At 28.7% G+C, this 24,630-nt stretch overlaps 2 protein-coding genes and 1 long non-coding RNA gene across 4 annotated transcripts in view; 2 read left to right on the top strand and 1 right to left on the bottom strand.

Annotated features, from left to right (window-relative positions):
* The first annotated feature begins 1,888 nt into the window (after positions 1 to 1,888).
* LOC139426964 (uncharacterized) overlaps positions 1,889 to 24,630 on the top strand; it is a 120,733-nt gene continuing 97,991 nt past the window's right edge. The window contains exon 1 of the long non-coding RNA XR_011638107.1: positions 1,889 to 1,930. This is a non-coding gene — a long non-coding RNA (uncharacterized lncRNA). The remainder of the gene's footprint in view (positions 1,931 to 24,630) is intronic.
* Positions 3,269 to 14,789, top strand: LOC107453096 (uncharacterized). The gene is made up of 4 exons (XM_043049220.2): positions 3,269 to 3,431; positions 8,486 to 8,843; positions 11,549 to 11,809; positions 14,479 to 14,789. The coding sequence occupies exons 2-4, from the start codon at positions 8,522 to 8,524 to the stop codon at positions 14,622 to 14,624; spliced, it is 729 nt and encodes a 242-aa protein (XP_042905154.1). The 5' UTR covers positions 3,269 to 3,431; positions 8,486 to 8,521; the 3' UTR covers positions 14,625 to 14,789.
* The window catches only part of LOC107453098 (no extended memory), a 92,511-nt gene continuing 85,997 nt past the window's right edge, over positions 18,117 to 24,630 (bottom strand). For both annotated transcript variants that reach the window (XM_016069786.3, XM_016069787.3), the window contains exons 4-5: positions 21,865 to 22,034; positions 18,117 to 19,866 (exon numbers count right to left, since the gene is read on the bottom strand). In XM_016069786.3, the coding sequence (XP_015925272.1) occupies positions 19,713 to 19,866; positions 21,865 to 22,034 (324 nt within the window). In that variant the 3' untranslated portion in view covers positions 18,117 to 19,712. The remainder of the gene's footprint in view (positions 19,867 to 21,864; positions 22,035 to 24,630) is intronic.

The following is a 24,630-nucleotide window of genomic DNA, read 5'->3' as shown; positions in this document are numbered from 1 at the left end:
AAATCTGATTTAAATCCATATACGGCAACGTTACTTTTAAAAAGTAACGAGTAAAAGTACAAGTATTTTTAAAAAAAGTAACGAGTAAAAAGTAAAAAGTTCTTATTTTAAAAAGTAACGAGTAAAAAGTACAAGTAAAAGTACAAGTACTAAACAAAAAAAGTAACGATTTAAAAGTACATTTCTAGGAAATCGAAAATTCAAAGTAACCTAAAATTTTATTGAATAATATTCTTATGTTCTTTAATGTTTTTGCAAAATTGTTGTTATTTATTTAATTATTTTTAATTTTGAAAGTTATGGACATTAATTTATTTTTAAATTCGGAAGAATATTATAATATAATTTTATAATATAATCGTATAATATAATTTTAAAATCAAATATAATTTTAATATCAAACTTTTTATGGATTTGCACGAAAAAGAAATTTTATCTATTGATTTTAATTTTTAGTTTATTATTTTTATTTATTTAAATTACCATTGATTTAAAATTGTTTTACTCTATAGAAACGCGTTTTAAAAGCACAAACATAAACAAAGCAAACACGGGGTTTCAGATAGCTTTGTGATCTTTGAGCTAGTAAAAAATAATTGAATGTGCAGTATAAGTTGAAACAGAACAGTCTACAGTTTTATTTGTAACAATGGCTAATGCTGAAGTCATGCGAGAAAATCATTTTCCGAACATTTCTGCCTAACGGAATAATTAAAATTTGTAAACGAATTTTAGTATCAGCGGCTAAATTAATACCTTCGAGTTTTCAAGAGTTAAAATAGTAATTATAATAGTTTTCAATAGCACAAATAGTTCTGAAGTTCTTAGAGATTTGACTGGGCGTTGTTTGACAAGGTCGGGCATAAACATAATTTTAGTAAAAAATGTACTAGGTAAAAATGTATTTAGTAAAAAATGTATTAAGACAAAAATGTATTATTAGTGAGTTCAAAAAGAAAATTGAAAAACGTAATAACAAAATCCAACATTTTTTATTTAAAATGTATTAAATAAATGCATAAAACTCGAAAATGAATGAAAATAACTTGCTAATTAATATTTTTATTCAATTTGCAAAATAATTGCATTTCGAAAGTGGTGTCACTGAGTCTGCTGCTAGAATTTCTTAGAACGTGCTTAGCCACACTGAATAAGCGCTCCACGGGAGCACTAGAAGGAACTCCAGTATTATATTTCACATATAATTTTTTTACGATTCGATATCGATTCAAAATTGATATACTTTCGGTTTCGACATTTGAGCTCATGTATGCCATAAATTCTTCTGTCGCTGGTGATTGGCATAATGTTTTCAGCTTTAGAAAATTTAAAATCCCTTGTTTTTTTTCTGTTACGTTATTAGTTATAGCAGGGTGTTCAGCTTGGACAATTCTTTCCAATTTTTTTTGTAGCCTCCTCCCTAGCTTTTTCTTCCAACCAATTAAATTTGATTCAAGCTACCATACCTGCAGCAAACAATAAATCGTGCAATAAAGGTCCTGCGATTTCACATCGCGAAACCTTTCGCGCACGCCATCTAAAAGAGCTCTGTTTAAAGGTTTACAAACTGTTGTTTTAATAATGTTACTAGGTAGCTCTTCTTCAAAAGAGTCGTCTTTTCCCTTTCAGGAATGACAATTTTAAAAGGTCAAGGTATTTAAACACGAAGTTACCTGTGAATGCATATATATTGCACATTAATTTTATAAATTAAAGAAACATAAGCATTTTTTAAAATTTTTTTAAAATTTTTTTTTTAGAAAGCTTACCGAGTTTTAGGAAAAAGTAACGATTTCATTCGTCATTTCCGTTACAAATACTTGTACTTTTCCCCTAAAAAAGCAACGAAAGAACAAGTAAAAGTACTAAATTTAAAAAGTAACGAAGTACAAGTAAAAGTACGTACTTTTTACTTGTACCGGCGGTACAAGTAACGAAAGTAAAAGTACTGCCATATATGTTTAAATCACATGGTTAGATTTACTTTACATCTTCTTGAGTTGCAAGTATGCAATTATCAGTTTTTGGCATTAAATTATGATTAGTTGTGACTGAAATAGATTCTAAATATTGCCCTACTGTCGTCGAATAGTTAGTAAACAAAAATATATATTAATGTTTTATTTAGTAAAAAAAATAATAAAATTTTCAATTTGTTACTTGCAAGAGACTTCATCATAGATAAATCATCGATTCAAAAGCCAATCAGGTTCGACACACTCGCGTGACGTCACATCGAGGTATCCAATTAAATCTGATTTAAATCACATGGTTAGGCTTATTTTACATCTTCTTGAGTTGCAAGTATCCAATTATCAGTTTTTGGCATTAAATTATGATTAGTTGTGACTGAAATAGCTTCTAAATATTGCCCTACTGTCGTCGAATAGTTAGTAAACAAAAATGTATATTGATGTTTTATTTAATAAAAAAAAATAATACAATTTTCAATTTGTTACTTGCAAGTAACTTCATCATTGTTCAATCATCGATTCAAAAGCCAATCAGGTTCGACACACACGCGTGACGTCACATCGAGGTATCCAATTAAATCTGATTTAAATCACATGGTTAGATTTACTTTACTTCTTCTTGAGTTGCAAGTATCCAATTATCAGTTTTTGGCATTAAATTATGATTAGTTGTGACTGAGGGGGGGGGATTCACAGAAGTGTGACATCTCATATTTTGGTTTAAAATAAAATAAAAACATTTAAAGTCAGCAGATTAATTATTTTTGTATTATTTATTTGTTTTTCCTCTTACGCTTATTAAAAAAAAAAAAAAATAAAAATGCTGCTTTCTTCGAATGATTTTGTTTTGCAGTCTCATTTATTTTATTTTGTACCGAAAAGCATTGATACTGATTAAAGTTTAAATTTTTTAGATTCTAGTTTAAAGGCCTAACATTAAAAAGGAAATCTTTTTGCTTACAAGTGTCATTAAAGCACGAAATTAAAACTTATGAAAGAAATTTGAAATATGTCGCTATTGCAAATGACTTTATTTTTGAACTGCAAGCATTTATGTAATTAGAGTGACGTGAAAGTGGGGGGCCGGGGTTTGGAGGGGTGGGGGGCGAGCCAAGAACATTTAAAAAAAANAAAAAAAAAAAAAAGAGACATCATTTACGCTCAGCCCTTAGAGCAAAAAGCAACAATTTAGTGTTTGTTCTATCAAATATATTTATCTTGATAAACATCCTCCAACATTTTTTTTTTATTTATTTATTTTTATTCATTTTTTTTCCAAGATGATGATCCATTACGTCATGCAAATTCAAATCAAACCGTAACGCAGATGTTCGAAAAGGCGGGTTTTATCTTGAAGCTCGTATCAACAGGCAGTTGAATAAAAATAGTTTATGTGATTGTCGCCGAAAAAAAGATTCAGTGTACCTAAGATTTTTTGGAAATAATCTTTTTTTGAAGGTATGTAAAAAAAAAAATAATTGTCATATCAGTGTGATATTGTTGACGTTAATTCTTTTTGTTTAGTCCTTTGTTCGAAACTACTAAAAATTAAAACCGTTAACCCTTTTTTCCCTATAGCTCTCCTTTGTAACTTTTCTTTATTTGAAAATTAAAAAAGAATCTTGTAAAAATTTATTTTTTAAAAATACTTTTAACTTAATTTAAATGCTTGATGCATTTTATTTGAGTGATTTTTTGAAAACGAGATACTTCGTCCATAATATTGACTCGAGAATATTCGGGCGGGGCATGTTATATCTCATCTAGGATTAATGTATTCATGTGACTTTTTTTTCTCTTCTTTTTTTAATCTTAAGCCATAGTTTTTTTATTTATTGAGGCACTAAACCCAAAAGCTTTTATGAAGTAGAGGTGCTCATACCTCTTAAAGCCGAGCCCCAAAATTTAAATATATTTTCCCTAAGTAGAAAACAATAAAAATAGGTATAAAATATAATAATTTTGTATAACATCCAGTGCTGGATTTCCCATTAGGCCATGGTGAGGGCCCCCCAATAATTAGGGGCCCCCTTACAATATATTTCTTGAAAATAAATTAAAAAAAATTAAGAAAAACAATGATTTTGAAATTTTTTTTTCAAATATATATTATTAAAATACAATAATTTTTTTACATAATGTTAATCATATTTATTTATTACTTATTTTAGTTATTATTTATAAGTATTATAATGTAAATAAAAAATATGGGAAAAAAATTAAACTAAGGGCCCTAAAAATATGAATGGCCTAGGGCCCCGCGCACGCTTAGTACGGCACTGATAACATCGTTTTCATTACAAAACAAACATTGTGGACAAGCAATTGTCGGAAGTAGTTAGACGTCTGGGTTGTTTGGGATGTGAGAAAATCATTTATCAATTTTATTAAGAATAGGTAAATGAAAATAGAATATTGAATAAATAAGTAAAATCATTATCTTTTTAGTTACCTCTTTAGAAACATTACACATATTTTTACAAATAACATTATGTTTTACAGCTCAACTAATAAATTGATTTATTGATATTTTTGTTATATTAAAATGATTATATTAATAACTTTGATATTTTGGTTATTCTTGAGGAAACTGGAATTTTAAGTAAAGTTCATTTACGAAATTTTTTTTTAATGATTTTTAATTTCTTATATTATTGCATTTTCTAACTATCATTCCTGGCTTGACAGCCCAGTAAGGGTCGAAGCCTTCTTCACTAGAATTTTCCAGGCTTCCCTTCTCGATGCAATGCTCCTTTAATAATTTCTAATTATAGGTAAGATCAGAAAAAAAATTTTGAGCAGTAAAGACTGTTTTTAAAAAATAGTTAATGATCTATAAATCGTTCCCTGGCGCCACATTTCAACATCAATCTCTCATTTTATGTTAATTTTAATTAAAGAAGAAACAGTTATGATTTAATAGAAAATAGTAATTAATTAATTACTAAAACAGTAATTAATAAATTAACAATAGGTATTAATTGATTTTTGATTTCAGTCACGTACAATTATAATTAGACATGGAAACAAATTATAATTATTCCATTTTTAGGTACTATTTTATTTTATTTTACTTAAAAAAGGAATGATTAATGCAAAATTCTTTTACCTGAATGTATGCTTTTCAGAAAATATCAGAGACAAGCTGCAGAGATTTAAAGGTGTAACTATAGGGCAATGTTCTTTTAGGTTGTTAGTTGTAAGTCATTAAAATTTTTATGAAAAAGATTTTATTTTGTGATAATTCAGGGAGTTAATATATTACAGTGATGGAATAACTAGGACACTAGGGATGTACACAAGGGACAAAACGAGAAAATAATTCCTCAAAATATAGGGGTCAGCCGCAATCTGGGAAACCTGGTTCCAATAATTAGATTAGAAATCGGTCGGAAGTTAGGAGATCTTCATGTTAATTTTGCTTTTTGCTAATTTCATCGAATTTTGAGAACTTTTTAAGGGAATCGAAAATTTTTTGAAAGGTAATTGTAAAATTAATTTATTTTATTATTATATTTAAGCTTATATTGAGTATTTGTAATACATTCTTTTTGTATTACTGAATGTTAAGAGTGAAAATAATTTATATACTTATTTTTTGAGACATTTAATTCAATGCGTATTGTTATATTTGATCCGATTACGTATTTTTTGAGATATTTGGTCCTATGTGTATTTTTTTAGATATATTATCTGATGCTTAATTTTTTGAGACATTTGGTCCAATGCGTATTTTTTGAGTTATTTGATCCGATGCGTATTTGAAATATTTGGTCTTATGAGTATTAGTTGAGATGTTAGATCCTATGTGTATTTTTAAGGTATTTGATTCAAAAATTATTTTTTTGAGATATTAGATGCAATTCATATTTTTTTGAGATATTTGATCTGATGTGTATTTTTTGAGATTCGATGCTTATTTTTTTAGATATCTGGTCTTGTCAATAGCTTTTGAAAATCCTGTTTAAGGAAATGTGGAAAAAAAATTTTAATCAGAATTTTCAAAGTTTTTAGATATCATAAAAAATAGCAGCAAAATTTCTCCTTTTTATTAATTCCTGGAAGATAATGGCTCTAAGTAATGAAGGTGGGGAAAAAACATGTGACTTACATTTGATTATCTACCGTTAAGACTTTTTAAAATTAAAATAATAGGTTTAAAACATATTAACCACATTCAATCGCAATTTTAATTTATTTTTATTTTTAACTTTAATTTTTAACCTTTTTATTTTGGCAGTTTTTTTAACTATCTGCCATTAGGGCTTTTACATATATTATTCTTCATTTTAGAAGTTATTTTAGATATTCCATTTTTATTTTTGTGTTTTTTTTTAAACTACCTTTCCTTAAGGCCTTTATGTACTATATATTAGTAATGTGTAGGGCCAAGGCGAAAAAAAAAAAGACTAATAAATAAAACATTTAACATTTTAATAAAAAAAGTATAACAATTATTGAATATAATCAGATGTTAAGCATCATAAGTTGAGAGCTGTCTTTATGCATTATTGCAAGCAAAAGATAGCGGAATAAGTTTTTAAACTGTAAAAAATTAATCGAAGTTAGACTGTGGGAATTTTCCCTTCTCAACTCTCTGTCGTCGTTATATTAGAAAGTTTAGTTTTTTATTGAAATTATGATACATATGGATATTTAAAGATGCGTTGACATTTGAAATATATATTCAAATTAAATTTTCAATATTTTTAGTTTGAATTATTTACACGAAATTGTAAAATGTAGTCTTTGCTAAAAATTAAAATAACAACAGAAATAAATTTAATAAACATAATATTATTAAAGAATTTATAAGTGCTTTTTATATTCTTTAAAAATACTTTCAAACTGAAAACACCTCTATTGTTTATAACATATCTTAAGGCATTTAACTATTTCTGTATAGGTTTTAACCCTTTAATGCAGAATTTTCATTAAACATCTTTTTCATATTTTTTTCATTATTCTGCATTAATTTAGGTCAAATTGAGTGAAAAATATTTCTCAACATTTTCCACGTTAACTGTTTATTTAATTCATTTTGCACGCGGTTATTCTAAGGTTGTGTGCCTTTATTTTTTAAAGTAAACTATTAAATTAATATAGTTTACCAAAACTGTGCATATAATTTGATTTTTCCATTCAGATGTATTTGTTATTGTTGACCTATTTGAAAAGAGGTTTTTTTTTTCATTTTCCCTCATGATTTTTCAATTTGATTAATTTACTAGTGGATTACGTTAACATTGTTTATTTTGCATTTGAAAGCACATTAATCAACTATAATTTTTTTTAAAAACAAAATTTACATATTGGTTTAAAATTTCTGAAAATGCTTTTGCCAATTTATTTTATTGCACGTCGTTAAAAGAATGTTTACTTTTAAATTTTAAAGCATATTATTGAGTTAAAAGTTTTTTTTATTTACTACAAATAACTAATTTCAAATATTGTTCAATATTCAAAGCAACCATTGAGAAATAGGATAAGTAATACATGAAAATGTATGTAGCAAAACTTTGTGTATAATTTGCTATTATCTTTATACACAACGTATATCTATATCTATATATATATATTACAGAAGAATGAAAAAGGGAAAATAAAAATACAGAAAATAAAAGATATAATCTTTTCATCAGCTCACACGATTATATCCGCAAAAAGGAGTGCTTTCTAACATTGTATCAATATAGCCAATGCAAAATATATCAATACAATAGTGTGAGGAACACTAAAAAAAAAAACAGAATAAAACATGAAAGAAAATCTATAAAACAAGTATCGAAATCAAATGAACTTACATGAACGGGAAACTTTTCAAGAATGATTTAAAATATTTTAGTAACAAGATTGCCAGATTACAAAGTATGAAAACAGAAGCACAAATTGAGGTTAAAACGTAAATAGAGGAGTTATGTTCTATAGCGCGTTCGTACTGCAGTACTGAAGTGCGTTTGATTTGTTCGTTACCAAGGATGGGCCCGAAAATGGATGTGCGAAAGGTAATATTATACTGGATAATTCAAAGAAGTTGACAATTAATAATTTTAGGAAATTTACTTTTACTTAAGAAAAAAGAAAATATTGTAAAATAACTAAGAAGAGAGAAAGAAACATGAATTGCCTGTTTTGCACATAATTTTAGCAATGGATTTTATAATTTTTTTATGAAATCCATGCGCATAATTTTAGCCATGCTATAGCAAATGTTAGTGGGCCTTCCTTATTTTCAATTAAAAGAATTTAAGTTCAAAAATTTTTTTCAATCAAAATGGAATGTTTTTATAAACACTTCACAAATTTTAAAAACGTAAAATATGAAAAACAGTTGACATATTTTTTTAAATATGTTAATGTAAAAGAATGGCGCATTGATCGTTATACTGAAGTCCTAATAAATTTAAGAACGAGTTTCGTTTTGAATAAAGAATTAAGAATTTAGATAAAAAGATAATAAGACTTGTTGAAGCTTTTTATGTTTAATGTATTTATTTATTTTTTCTTTCAAGTTGAAGATAACGACTAATAAGTAAATAACCAGAAGGATGGATCGTCGATACTTGGGGATGAATTTCGATCGAATTCTTGTTCAGACTGCTAATATTCCAGCAGCAGGAAGACTTAATTATCAATACACTCAAGAAGATTCCTATAGGGACAATTTCAGAGGTGTGTCAAACCAGGTTCAGCGAAAAATCAAAATGAGTGCAGGCAAATATAAGGTCCAAGAGAGCAGGAAGCACACTGTTGGTCCATCACGAATGAATTCAGGAATCAAAACTTCAATCAAACAAGTTCAAAGCAAGAAAAAACTTACAATTGACTTGCCAAAAGAGAAGAAGAAGCCTAAAGTGATGAAGTCTATTGGTATGTACTATTTCAATGTTTTCATGTATCGTTTAGGGCAAAATCTACGGTCCCCACCACGGTGGCTAAATTTACAAATGAGGATTAAAAATTTTCAGCCATTCGCCACCCATTTTATTCATCAAAAATGCATCACATGTGAATTTTATTCTATAATTATTATTTTTTAATAAATATAGAATTATTATAAATATTCTGAATATTAAATTTTTTTTCTTTAATTTAAAAATGAACCTTGTAATGTCTGCAGTATTTTGAGAAATTTTCAAAAGAAATGCCTTACATTTTCAATATCAACAGTTCTCTTAATTGCTTAAAATTTTCAATTTTTGAAAAAGTAGCCACTCTCCTGTAATTTCCCCGTATAATGTACTATTATAATGTATGTATGCGTATAATGTATGCGAGTACTATTCGCTAAAATAATCTTCCAACACATTTAATAATGCAACGCATTTTGTATATATATATTATAATGAATTTTCATTTTAAGAAGAAATGTCTACTTTGAGTACACTAACTGAAATACCCTTATTAGTTTAAAATATTTTTATAGTTTAAATCGAATCGATTCGACTAATATGCAAATACTATGAAGTATTTGTGTTCAACCATTTTAATAGTTTTTCACAAATAAACTGAGGGAGAGAATTAAAGCCTCTTATCTTAACTCGAACAGGGAATTTTTCAAATGCTAAATTTGCTCTAAAATATTTTTTAAATGACAAAATTGAGTTTGTTCACGAAATGAAAAAAAAGGAACAAAATTGAAACGTTTCTACGCGAGTTAAAATGATAAACAAAGTTAAAAAGGTGACCTAAAAATTAATTATGCTTTTCTTGATATACAATTTTTACGGCCATAATAATTTTAGCAACCATAATTAATGCAATAATAACTTCAGCAATTGTTTGAAATCGTACAAGTTTACACTAATCGGGTGGTATATTTGGACAAGAGAATTTTTTTGAAAGCCTGTACTAGCTCTAAATGTAAGTTTTGCCAGGATCTGCTAGAATCCAAGAACCAAGTATTGTCAAAAACACCTGGAAAACGTAACATCAAAGTATATGTTAATAGGAGATTTGCCTGCTTCCACCCAGAAAGCAAGCAGCAAGTATGAATTATGAAACTTTGAATTCGAATAAGTTTTAATTCGAAAGTATGTTATGTGCAATAACTTTCCTGATGGAATTATAAAAGATAAAAAGCAATTTTTTCTAAATAATAATTTTCTTCGGAACATCTGCTCCTGCACCGCAGAGCCCAAAGGTCAAGAAAACTGAGATGGGCACAGTAGGCCTTGGCCCTCTATGGGCTGTCGCGCCGCTGAGTTTAGTTTAGTTAATTTTGTTTCATTTTTTATTCCTATTCATTATTGATTGATTTGAATTTTATGCGCTGAAGCCATGTCTTGGCTATATCGTAAAAATACACCATAAAATTAAGTGTAAATCAAAGTAACTTGTTTAAAATTTAGAAAATTCGGCTAAAATTAAAACAAATAAATTAAAACTGAAGCAACTTGTTCTAAGTCACAAGGTTGAAATTATTACAAAGGTTCGTATTGTTTATAATATTTGAGTTCATAAATAAATATTGCTTTAGAAAAGATATTTTAAAAGATAAACGTCAGGTTATTGTTTTTGTTTAAAAATTAGGCTTTTCAACTGATGCCTACTAAATTGTTATACATGCTGTTTTAAAACATGCATAATTTGAAAAAAATTTAGATTTTAATTTTAATTTTGATCATCCTCAAAATCACTTCCTAAATCAGCTCCAAGACTCTGTACACTCTTGAAATTTAAGACTAACAGTGAATTACTGATAAGGTCTTGCCAGGAGAGCTACTAACATACAAGAATATGATCATTGGAAGCCTGCACAGAACACTTAGTGCAAGTTTCAAGGCACTTAATACCCTCAGTAGATGGCAAAGATTTCAGAAATTGTAATGTAAGCACTTGGTGCAAGAAAAAAAGTATAGATTGTACAGATTTACAAATTGTTGAAAAGAATCGGAAAAAAAAGATTTATGTAGTTTTTCACTGTACCACACGATAGAGAATCACACAGATTTCACATAATTAGATACTCTATTTAACACACAGAAGAGAATCGTTTCCAGTTTTTGCACTATTTAAAAGAGCTATTTTGTTCATTTTCAAACAAGGAAAAAAAAAGTTGAATTCACTTTCTTCTTGCATCAAACCTCTCAACTATTAGTGTTGAAATATGCTTTTATTATTTTTCCTCTAAGCTTAGAAGAGCACTTGGTGCAAGTTTCAAAGCACTTAGTACCCTCAGTATATGTGAAACACTTCAGAAACAGTAATGTACAGCGCTTAGTGCAAGAGCAAAAAAAAAAAGTATAGTTTCACAAATTGTAGAAAAGAGTCGAATGAAATTTTTGAAAAAAATAAATGATAATAGTTTATGTAGTTTTTCACTGAACCACACAAAAGTGAACTATATAGATTTTTCTCACAGATTCCACAGAATTAGATACCACATGGAAGAGAACTATGTTCAGTTGTTGCACTATTTAAAAGAACTATATTGTTCATATTCGAAAATGCATAATAAGTTGGATTTACTTTCTTCTTACACCAAACCTGTCAATTATGTGTTGAAATATGATTTTATTTTTTCTAAGCCTGTGGTTGCTTTTATTGATGTATTCTTTTTTTTTTTTTTATAGATAATACGTCTGATAAAGTGAAAATGGAAATATTTTTGGAGAAAGGCAAAACAGGTGTTTTTATCACCAAAGTGAAAGTTGGATCACGTGTACGATGGCAGAATGTGAGGGAGGAGAAGCGGGCCCTGAGGTACCACCCAGCCGTTAGGAAATGGCAGACTGTAATGACTGCAGTAGCCACAATGAAAAATCACAAAACACTTCACATTTCTTTGACAAAGGATGAATCAAAGCGTTACAAGACTGGGGACTTACTAGAAGGTAAAAGTTGCATTGATTAAAACTGCCATCATGAATTATATTTTTGGGTAAAAATGTTTACGTTTGTTCAATCTCATCACACTATAAAAAATTTTGAGCCTCCCATATTTTATCAAATCTTCATAATTTCACTTCCTCTCTAGCAATATCACTCAACCGCACCATGACTAAGCTCAATTTTGTCCAACTCTACCATGGTTCTTAGTCTATTAACAACCATGATGTTAAAACACCAAGTAATTTTGACTCCAGCCAGACGACGTGGATAGCACCTGAGCTAGTACTACCCTCTCTAAACTTCCACTCCACATTAACGAGGAGAAACTTGCAGTCACGACAGATTTAACACTCACCATGTTGCGAAAACATGTCAGTTGTTTAGGTGGCTGTAATTATCGAACTCTCGATCTCCAGCTCTCAGCTAGTGTTGAGTGTGACATCCTGACAGACTACGCCACGGAAACCTTCTCTAACTTAACAAAGTTCCTATGTGTCTCAAATAAAATTTTATAATTAATTTAACCAATATTACATACCAAATTTCCGATTGATAAAGAAACAGTATCAGTTAACCTTAAATGATTTTTTTTCTCCAATGCCCACCCTTTTTAGAATGACCCACCTTGGCATCTGAAGGGCAGATTTGTTGGCCACTCTTTTAGGGGCGCCATATTAGGTGGGCCAACGTTGCTCCCACAGTAAGGACAGATAGTTCAGAGAAGGAAAGAACATCCATGCCTTGCCTGGGATTCGAACCCATAAACTTTCTGATGCACGGGCAGTTCCCTAACTCCTACACAGGCCGGTCGGCTGTTAACCTTAAATGATCGTGTAGCTATTTCCTTTTCCTAATATTACTCTATATTTTTTCTCCATTAGTAATATTTTTGCAAAAAAAAAAGTAAACATTTCACATTTAAATTTACATTTAAATGAAACTACAATTTGCTCATCTTCATCATTCAACTTCATACTTCTCTATGAATTGTATTCTCCTAAGTTTCATTTCCATTGCAACTGTGTAAAAAAAAATATCATTACATTTTCCCTTCGAAAAAATAATTCAATTTAATGCTCATTTCTGGAAATAATGTTTCCTTAATATTTTACAACTGTAAATAATTTCAATAGATAACCTACCAATAAATATTACAATTATATTTCGTTTCTGTAAATATTTATGTACTCTTTCGTTCCTTTTAATATATAATATTTATGTACTTTTTAGTTTCTGTACTCTTTTAAAACCATATTCCATAACTATTTTATCTCCATAAAAAAATCATATTTTTTCTCTATGAATATTCTTTTATTAATATTTCAGGGAAAGACATCGAAGCTAAACTTAGAGACTTGGGCAGATTGTTTTATAATTTTTTTTTGTCGAACTAAATTTTTAAATTCCAAAATCTTTATTACAATATTTTTTATTTAAAAATTTAACATCCAACTCTTTTAAATTTTAGCACACAGAGATCTGTATTTTAATGAAGTATAATTTCTTAGTTGAGCTCTTAGAAATACAGTCGGACCTCCATTTAACGAAGTCGCTAAATCCCGATAATAAGTTCGTTATATGGAAAATTCGTTATATAAAAAATCACCTTTTTCTAAACTTAAACGACGCAAAACAGGTTTTAAACTCATAAACACTAGATATAATTAAAATAGCAATTGATACACCTTTACTTTGAAAAGTTGTATTTACTATTTATTTTATAAATCTTAACCATAAAAGAAATCTGCATGGAAAGCAAGAATGAAGCAAATCATTATCCTGTATTACACTATCATGCTATATACATTTTCAACTAAAAAAAAAAGCTAAATTTATGCATAAAATTATTCTGCATTTATTATAAAAGTAATTTTGAGCATACATTACCACATGCGTTCTAAAGTTTAACTGCTTTTGATAAAATCCGTTACTTTTGTCGTTTTTCGTTTGAAATGCAAAAAAAAAGAAGAAAAAAAGTGATTTTATTACTTTCTCTAAAAGTGTCTTCGAAATTCAAATCAAGGTCATTTCCCCCATAAAATGCGTTAACAAGTTTAAAATGTTCTGAAATATTTTGGGAAATAGGGAAAGTGGATCACAAAGAAAAATTCGTTAAATAGAAAATCATCTTTTGAAACACTTAAACAACACAAAACAGGTTGGAAATACTTAAATAACACAAAACAGGTTTAGACATAATTAAAATAGAAATTGATACACCTTTATCTTGTAAACTAGTATCTACTACTTATTTTATAAATCTTAATCATAAAAGAAATCTGCATGGAAAGCAAGAATAGAGCAAAACATTATCCAGTACATGCTACATACATTTTTAACTAAAAAAAGCTAAATTTATGTATTAAATTACAGTTGCATTTATTATAAAAGTAATTTTAAACATACATTACCACATGCGTTCTTAAGTTTAATTGCTGCTGATAAAATCCGTTAATTTTGTCTGAGTTTTTCGCTTGAAAAGCAAACAAAGAGGGATTTTACTGCTTTCTCTAAAATGTTAAGTGACTTCGTNCATAAATCCTTAAGTTTTAATGAATTCATTCTTGACTAAGATTCTATAAACATATGCTCTTTATAAAGAATGGTTGTTGCGGAACAGAATACGTAACGAAAACATATTTAATTACATCTCATTATTGTTTTCTTACAGAGACAAAGGCAAAACCTCAACCAAAACCAGGTATGGCAAACCAACAGATAATTTACTATCAAGTAAACAATAGTGTGTGCAATGCTGGGCCATCTACTTTAGCTCACTGCGTAGAAGACAGCCATGAAATCTACAAGCTGATCTAGTTTCTATTGTTCCGACTATTCAACTGATGAAATCGATGATACATTTTGAAGCTGAAAACACAATGTCAAATGTTTTTGTTAATATGAATTTGTGTGGGATTTTAAAAAATTTCCTTCGTCTATGTTTTAAAAAATAATTTTATATTAAAGTTATGAAACTTTGTATTATCTGCATATTTTAATTGATTATCACCAAAATGTGCCTACATATAATGGAAAAATGCTCGTGTGTTTAGAGTTTCTTCAAACCATTCCTTTTATAAATAAACTTTGGAAAAGATACATTTGGAATGTTACCAGTAGCTATGCAGGATTTAATTTTTAGCAGGGGGGGGGTGTCTAAAGAATTTTAGCTAACTAGGATAGATATCTTAAGTAGCGAAATAGAATTTAAGCGTGAAAATGAAATTGCTTTCATAATGAAACTTAAGATTTTCAAAATATTTGTTGTTGTTGTTCATTTACGTCGCACTAGAGCTGCACAATGGGCTATTGGCGACGGTCTGGGAAACATCCCTGAGGATGATCCGAAGACATGCCATCACAATTTTGATCCTCTGCAGAGGGGATGGCACCCCCGCTTCGGTTGCCAGACGACCTGCACGCGAAGTCGAGCACTTTACGATAGAATAGTTTAACGAGGACCCATAACGCACACCCTCGGTCCCTACGCGGGCTGATCCAAGTGGTCACCCACCCGCACACTGACCGTAGCCAGTGATGCTTGACTTCGGTGATCTGCTGGGAACCGTGTCTTAACGATCAGTCCACTGCGGGACTTTGAAAATATTTAATGCTAGGCTGAAATTTAATTGATGAAACTAATTTGAAAACTGAAACAAAATTACAAAAGTTTTATTAATCTTACTTAAATTTTCGAACAAGGTTTCACACAACCTTTTATTTTGTAAACATGGGACGTATGGAAAGAAATTTAAAACAAGTTTAATAGAAGCGGTTCAGAGCTTTTAAGGTTAGATTTTCATGGCAAGGTGGTCTGATATGAAAGAGAATTTTAGCTTTGAAAGTTATATAGTTTTTGAGGAATATCTTACACGCATAGCTAAGATATTTATTAGCGTATGATATCCAAACCATGATAGTAAATCAGTATAATCAATAATGTGAAAGCAAAGACTAGGACACCTTGAGAGAATGGAGGAAAACAGAGGCACTAAGAAGATATTCAAGGGGCAGTGCCAGGGCCAAAGGAAAAGAGGAAGGCCGGTCAAAAGATGGTTTGACGAGGTGGAGAAAGACCTTAAGACTCTAAAAGTCCGAAACTGGAAACAAAGAGCTAGAGACAGGCGACTTGGAGGGAAAATTGTTAGTGAGGCCATGGTCCAACATGGACTGTTATGCCAGAGAGTTAGTTAGCCAGGGGTTTAGCAAATCAGAGGTCCGGGGACAAATTCAGTTTTTGTGTCGTTTACAATAAGGTGTAAAGACTTAAAAAGAGATTTCCCGTTTTAAGTTTTAGATCATTTAAAAACTTAAACTAACCACACATGGCATTTTTTTAAAAAAAATTACTTTGAATAAGATATTGCAACTTTACATTGTGATTTTTAAAAGATTTCATAAATTTTCATTCAGTTTGGTTTAAAATTATACAATGCTTGATACTAACGTAGTTCCTATTGCACTTAGATATTTTGGTTGCGTTTATTGTTTTTTTACTGAATGATAAAAGTTTTTCAAAAGATATTTTTCATTCTTTATGTCACAAATTTGTTAGAAAAAAAAATACAATATTAATAGACATTCTTTTCAAATTTTAGGTAATTCAAATAAAAATTTGAGGTAGCTATTAGGCCAGCAATTAGCAAATAAACCTGAAGATATTTAAAAGAGAAAAGCATTTTACCATGAAATTCATATTTAACTATTTTTTAATGAATTTGACTCCCGCTAGCTAAGCCACTGGTGTAAATTAAACTTAATTACATATCATTTCTAGGAATAAGGTTTTAAAAGTTTGCTTATTAGAGTTGCATATTTTTGGTGATTAGTTATTTTCTGGTCACAAGATTTGTTACTTTACGACTTTTTGTACTTAACAATTATTATATTACAGTATTCCGAATTGCGCTATGAAATGTTTTACTTTTTGAAATAAAACAATAAATTTTAAGGCAGGAATATTTTTGCTAATTTTCCAGTTAATTGCACAGTATCAATATGTAAAATATAATTGAAAGATTGAATCTTGAGCATGATGAGTCAAACATTACATGTTTATAGTGTGGTAAATAAACAAGTTATGGTATTGTCTATCTCTGATAAGAATTTTTTTCCCTCAAAAAGATTTAAAAGTTTAAGATTTTGATTTTAAAATTTTCATTATATAAAATCATTGATCATCAACCTAATTTATAAAATCATTAATCATAGTGTCGAATTATGTAAAAAATATAACATTGTGTGTTTTTTTTAAAAAGTTTAACAGTTTTCCTTCAAAGTTCTTATTTCATATTATAGAATGCTTGGTGTTATTAGGTTAAGTATGAAATAGGAGAATAATAGTATACCTTACACTGGCATTTAATAGAATGCTTGGCGTTATTAGGGTTAAGTATGAAATAGGAAAATAACAGTATACTTTACACTGGCATTTTATAGAATGCTTGGTGTTATTAGGTTAAGTATGAAATAGGAGAATAATAGTATATCTTACACTGGCATTTAATAGAATGCTTGGCGTTATTAGGGTTAAGTATGAAATAGGAAAATAACAGTATACTTTACACTGGCATTTTATAGAATGTTTGAGGTTATTAGGTTTAGTATGAAATAGGAGAATATTTTACACAGGCATCTATAGAATGAAAAATGCTCTCCAGGCAAATTATGAAACATGAGAATTATATACTTTTTCTTGTCAATAGAATGTTTTTAGGTTTGTATATAATGAATATGTTTTTGTGACTTTTCATTCCATTAAATGACTAAAGTTTCTATAAAATCCTGGATTGTATACATTTACGAAAAAATAAATATTTACTTTATTAATAATAATTAATAATTTATGAATAAGATTAACGAGACTAAAATCATAAAAAAAAATTTCTTATTTATTTTGAAATTCACCAATGTACAATTTTTAAAACGCGTTGTGAACTAATACAAATGCAAAATAATCATACATGGTAAAATATTTATGTTTCATCGTAAATTGTAAAAAACAACGGGGGAAACCTAAATTGGAAAAGCAAATATTTACTTTATTAATAATAATTAATGATTTATGAATAAGATTTATGAGACTAAAATCATAAAAAAAAAATTTCTTTTTTATTTTGAAATTCATCAATGTACAATTTTTAAAACGCGTTGTGAACTAATACAAATGCAAAATAATCATACATGGTAAAATATTTATGTTTCATCCTAAATTGTAAAAAACAACGGAGGAAACCTAAATTGGGAAAGCAAATATTTACTTTATTAATAATAATTAATGATTTATGAATAAGATTTACGAGACTAAAATCATAAAAAAAATTTCTTTTTTATTTTGAAATTTATCAATGTACAATTTTTAAAACGCGTTGTGAGCTAATACAAATGCAAAACAATCATACATGGTAAAATATTAATTTTTCATCCTAAATTGTAAAAACAACGAAAACTTTTTCTTTTACTATAAGAGTACAAAAACTAAAAACAAAATTCACTACAAAGTTTACAAAAAATGTTTGACAATATAAATACAAATGAAATTGTATAGTTGTAATTTAAATTTTTTTTATTTCTAACTTTGACCAGGGTAAATAATACAAAAAAAAAATTATTGTTTCATATTAAGTTCAGATCCTTGGATTATTATTTTAACAATAATTTTAAACTTGAATTAACTTGAATAAACTTAATTTTAAACTTATTTTAACAGTAATTTTAAACAATAATTTTAAACTTGAATTTAAAAAATATTTTTAATAAAATAATTTCTTTAAAAGTATTTTTTGTAAATGTTTTAGCTAAAATACTGTAACTATAGTTCTTTAATTTGTCAATAAAGTTATTTTGTGTAAAATCAATAAAGATTTATTTTCAAAACCATGTTTTGAATACATTATAAAAATTGATCTCAGAAAATTTTGATAAAAATGAACAAATCATTTATGGAAATGAATTGCGTTTAATTTTTTAAGTATATTGTTGCTTTCATGTAAGATGTAATGAATAAAAAGAAATTAGGAAATTAAAAAAAAAAAACTATAATAAATGTTTACAAAATAATTAGCAAACAGCAAACAAAAATTATTATATAATTATAATACATTACAAACAAAAATTGATAGACATTACACTTATATATTAAAACAAATTATTTTCTTAAAATAAAATACACTTTATATTTCACTTTAGTAATTCAACAGCAATTAAGAATGAAAAACATAGCCATAGCTTTATTGTAACAAATTATTTTACTTACTTTTTTATATATATATATTTTAAATTAAAATCACCTGAAACATGTCAATGAAAAAAAAAGAGAAAAATCAAGAAGATTTATTGTAATGAATAGGAGGTGATGTTACTGATTAATATAATTGAAAATCTAGAAGAATGGTTTTTGACACACAACTAGAGAATTAAATGATAAAATCAAAATAACACTCATAATAAAATTGAAATTATTACAATAAAAAAAGAATTGAAAGCAATTTATTTCTGAAAAACATTGCTTTATAATCAATATGATAGCAATACTAATGTACAAAAATTTCTAAAGTTTCAGTAAAAGGTTTATAAATAAATATCTTAAAAATATTTGTTTCCACTAAAATTATTAAAAGACAAATATACAAATGGAAATAAGAAATGTCATTTACGTCAAGTAAAGATGCATCCTTCAAATTATAAAGCCCTTCCCAATTCTTAATCTGAGAAGGACACAGCGATAAACATACTTCATAAAGCACAGTTATATAAAAACATTTCAAATGAAGATTTAACTTGACTTGCATGATGTAGTCAATAAGTCGACTACCAATCATCCAAGTCAGCCGCCATCTTTAATCGCCTTGGTAAAAAAAAAAAAATGAGTCTTAGTAAATAATATTGTGGCGACAGGTGTTTAAATCAGTTGATGGTGAGGGTTGTGTATCGTTTGTAGGTGCTGTTGCGGATGATGTAGGGAATGATGATGCATAAGGCGATGAGGCACATAGCAAGGGTGTTGAGAATGATTCCTTGATCTGGGAAGTCTTTGTAGTTGGGTTTACCATCTTTTCCACTAGAAAAATATATATATATATGTAATACAAAAATTATAAATACTTTTGTATTAATAACAACATTAAAACTCTTTCGTTTTCATAAAATGTCTTTGGTAAAGAATATGTGTAGAAATTCTATTTTGGAACTTCAAGGCTGAAAACATACTATTGAAATATAATTGGATTTATATTTCAAAGGAAGAATTATTATTAGGAAGGATTAAATGATTATCGATGATGCATAGAGTTACAAACTATGCAGTGACTGAGCCTTTTCACATCCTTTTCTGTTAGTATATAATGTTGGAGCAATGGTTTTTGCTGTATGATGTACACTAACTAAACTTCGTCAGGTCAGATTTGTTTGTATTTGTGTCCTCCCCCCTCCATCTGGGAGAGTGGGTGCGAATTCTGCTTCTACCATCGAACAATTCAATAAAAGCTAGTAAAGAATTATGGCCTTCTGAAATCTCCTAATTTGACTATAACAATCCAAAAATAAAGGGGTTGTAACCCTGTTATTTATATATATATAGATAAAAATATATAACTATATATAGTTATATATTTTCAGTTATAACTATTATTATATATATATATATATAGTTATATATTTTTATCTACAAATTTACACCAATGCAACCCAAGATCACTCTTAAGGTTGCTTCATTTAGTGGCCTCCTTTGTTCATCACAATCTATTAGTTTTCTTGTACTAATAGAACAGGGCAGGCATTTTCAGGCTTTCAGTATTCCCCTGTTGAGGCGGGTCTAGGTTAGGTCAATTTTTAATTTTATTCTTATTTCTAGAACGTGATAGGTAGTGTCATAAAATGTCATTCTAATATTTTGTATTCATGATCTGCATGTTATAACAAAACGGCAAAACTGCACCGTAGATTGAAGGTTAAAACGCATACACTTATAATAATAATTTCAATAGGTATCAGTTCAGAGGCAAATGAAAGGTAATTAATTATAATAAATAAAATATCTGTTGTCTCTTTAGCAGTACTTTACATATTAACTATTTTTTTAAATGACTGAAATTCCCAGTTTTAACGGAAATTTACAAATAGATTTAAGTTTGTTAGAGCGGCAAACCTATTTTTATTTAAAATTTTCTGTCATATACACGCCTTTGCAGAACATAAAGGGTATTTGATAAAGATAGCCTTCATTTAAAAATATGTCTAACTTTATTTGCAAGAAAATTAATCTTGAAAGAGCTGCACGTTTATAATAAACTTTTCATATTTCTAATATACATGTAAAAAAACTGGCGTTCTAAAGTATTAACCCTTTCGGGACGTGCGAGTCATAAATGTATTAGTAAGGAATCAGTATCCGGATGGTAAAAAATAAAAAGCGGTAGCTTAAGATTGGGCATAACTAATTTGACAGATATATTTTTATTTTCACTTTAAATCTACCACATCTAATCCATACGTGTTAAAAGTGTAACTATACAATTTTCAATTCGAACTAAGTAATGGTAAATTAAATAAAGCAAACTATCATAACCACGCCCACAAAAAAACTGCTAAAGAACTACTTTGGTTACCAGTTTTATCTTTTTACTCTGATTGATACGGTTTTTATGCTGACACGTATTTGTGACAGTCTTCGCGAAAGGGTTAAATTACTAATACCAAATATTTTACTAATATTTAACGCATTATCTAGCGTTCTATAGAATGGCTAAGGAGAATCCCACAATCAATCTATGCATTGTCTAGGCAACGCACGTAATAAATCTCATATTTTATAATTTGCCTTCTTTACCATGACCAAACAATGACTGTTGTTCTATACAGTGAATACTATGACTATACAATAAATACCATCGATGCAACATTCTATACAATGACTTAGCAAAATATATAGCTAGCTACTCTTATTTTTCATTCTTTGTCTAAAACGCCATTCATTCTATATAATCGACTGAATATTCTACAGAATGCCTGAGGTTCATACATTGACGATAATCTGTGTAAAAAAATATGTAAATTATACCTCAGCCTGTATCTGGCAGATTGAGTGAGACCAGTGAGTGAAGCAGCAGCTGCTACGGTGAAGATTACGATTCCAAAAGTCACGTGAGTGGGTAACATTGTCTGTCGGAATTTGGCAGTGGCTTTATCACAGCAGATGAGGACAAGGAAAGTGAAGAATCCAAAGACAAACTATGGAAAAAAGGGAAAATTTAAAATAACACGTAAAAATTTTTTTTATACAATTTAATAAATAAGGAATAAAGAGAGAAATATTTTATGAACATTTTTTAAAATGCATCAAACCGAAAATTTTACTCGCTCATTTGGTGAATTGAAACATTTTTTTACAATGCATCAAAACGAAAATTTTACTCGCTCATTTGGAGAATTGAAAAATATTTCGTATATTATTTGACAAACTTGCTTTCGTTGAGGAAACTTTAGAATGTGAAAAGTAAAAACTTTAATCACTTATATGCTGAACGATAAAAAAAAGAAAGGAAATAAAATGAAATAAAAAAAACGGATTATTCTGAATAACTTTTGATCTAATGATCGGATCTTCACATTCTAGGATTCAATCTTAATGGTTCAAAGGGGTGACCTCAGACATGCTGATTAATTAGTGTAGACTATATTTTAAGTTACAAAATCAGGCACAAAAGCGTAGTTTCTTTAAATAAACGTAACTTTTCTTCAACAAATTTGAATTTCCGTTTCCTAAGATATAGGATGTAGCCGTAAACTTGGAATTATGGTCTCAACAGTTAGGTCAGGAGAGCGGTTTAAAATTTGGACCCATTAATGTTGCTTTTACTTTTTTGCGTATTTCGCCACATTTCGAGAACTTTTTAAGTGAATTTAAAAACTTTCGCACACAATTATAAAAAATTTTTATCCAAGGATAATTCTATACAAAATATGACATTCATTAAATATTTATTATTTTATTTAATAATAGTCACAAAAATTTTGATTTGTGATTATTATTAAATAAAAAGATTCTATAAAATTTTTTACATCATTTCAAAGAATGTAATTTTACATGGTAAAATACAAAATTTGTGTCAAATTGGTCGAAACGTTTCTGAGAAATCAAATTTTCAAAATACGATTTTTTATAATTTGTCAGTCCCTTGAACCATTAAGATTGAGTCCTAAGACGTAAAGATACGATCATAAGTTATTCGAAGTAATTCTTTTTTCCCCTACGTTGAGGATATTTTTGAGCGAAACTAACCAATGAAACATAAATCTCAGAAAACTAACATGCTGATTCAGATGACAAAGATATTATTAGAAGCCATGAATCAACATGCCATTTTGAAATGTTGCATACCGATCTGTTGCATACTGCTTTAAATTCTATACTGAAAAAAAAAAAACTGCCCGAAATAGTTTGTTAATATGGATATTGAAAGATGAAATGCTGCATAACTTTAAAATGCTGCAATTTCTATTGCATGCAATATTTTAAATAAAATTGCTGACTGAATATTTAATTTAAAAGTTTGATAGAAAAAGACGTAAAGAGAATTAAGAGGAATAAATTAAAGACATAGAATCGAACAGTTGGATTTTTACTTGACCGTAGAAGTGAAGAAAAAGTGTTTGATGAATTTAAATACAGAACATAGTTACACAATTGTTGCATTTACGTACTAGAATTCGTTCGCTGTTAAGAAGACGCAAGACCACGGGGGAAATGTTTCATGACAAATTCTGTTTTATCTACATAAGTTATTCGAAGTTTAAGAAGAGAAGTTCAAGTAAATCCATATTGAAAAAACAATTCAGCATTTGAAACTTCATAGCTTAGTCTGAATTTTCTTGAATTTAATTTTTTTAACACTTCGAATTTTAAATTAGACTGGGAAACTGTTGCATGAGATTTCTTTTAACGGATCTTGGATATATTCACATCGCTGATTTCAAACCTATAATAGATTTCTCTCTCCAATCTAGTTTTTTTTTTTTATTGAATTTTAGTCTATCTTTAGTTGAAATTTACAACTTGAAACAACGTTATACACCGAAGAGCCGTTACATTATGACCACCCTGCTAATAACATGTAGGAACACCTATAGCCTCAAAACTGCTAGCACCCGCCGTGGCATTTTTTTCCACAAGGCGCTGATAGGTAGTTTGAGGTATCTGGTACCAAGCGCTCACCAACTGGTCCTGCAATTCCCTCACATTGCGAGGGGGTAGCGTGGCAGCAAGAATTTGGTTTTCCAAGTAGGATCACTAATGCTCTATTGGATTAAGGTCAGGTGAATTTGGGGACCAAGACATGATTTGAAAGTCACTAGAATGTTCCTTGAACCAATCCAAGACGATTCGACCCTTATGACATGGTGCATGGTAAACACCATCCCCCGCAGGAAAAACTGTTGCCATGAATGGGTGAACCTGGTCTGCAACTATGTTCAAGTAGCTTACAGACGTCAGGAATTGTTCTATGAGAATTATGGGTCCTAACGTGGCCCATGAAAACATTGTTACCATGGAAACCAGGGCGAGCCCATTGTTATAGATGGAGGGCAGTGTAAGGAATAAAATTTTGAAAACCAAAAAATATAATTAAATAGTGGGTAAAATAGTACTGTGAAACACGCGCTGCCAGGTAATTGAAAAATTAATTTTAAAATTAAGACGATATATAACATGTTGAGAAATGTTAAGATGTTTAAAACTGTCGACTACGTATTCGGCAACTTTATTTTCTTTGTAGTGGCAGGAAATATTAAAACACTATTTCACTTAATCAACGGTGATACTGCA

Source organism: Parasteatoda tepidariorum, chromosome 10, assembly GCF_043381705.1.
Source record: "Parasteatoda tepidariorum isolate YZ-2023 chromosome 10, CAS_Ptep_4.0, whole genome shotgun sequence".
In the NCBI taxonomy this organism is placed as follows: domain Eukaryota; kingdom Metazoa; phylum Arthropoda; class Arachnida; order Araneae; family Theridiidae; genus Parasteatoda; species Parasteatoda tepidariorum.
The sequence above is the reverse complement of the archived record's forward strand: the minus strand, read 5'-3'. Positions and strand labels throughout refer to the sequence as shown.

What these genes read in the sequence shown, in the direction of transcription:
- LOC107453096 (XM_043049220.2), top strand. Translation starts at nt 8,522, where the DNA reads ATGGATCGTCGATACTTGGGGATGAATTTCGATCGAATTCTTGTTCAG. An exon ending in TAAAGTGATGAAGTCTATTG is followed by an intron (nt 8,844 to 11,548) that starts GTATGTACTATT and finishes TTTTTTTTATAG; the next exon opens with ATAATACGTCTGATAAAGTG. An exon ending in GACTGGGGACTTACTAGAAG is followed by an intron (nt 11,810 to 14,478) that starts GTAAAAGTTGCA and finishes GTTTTCTTACAG; the next exon opens with AGACAAAGGCAAAACCTCAA.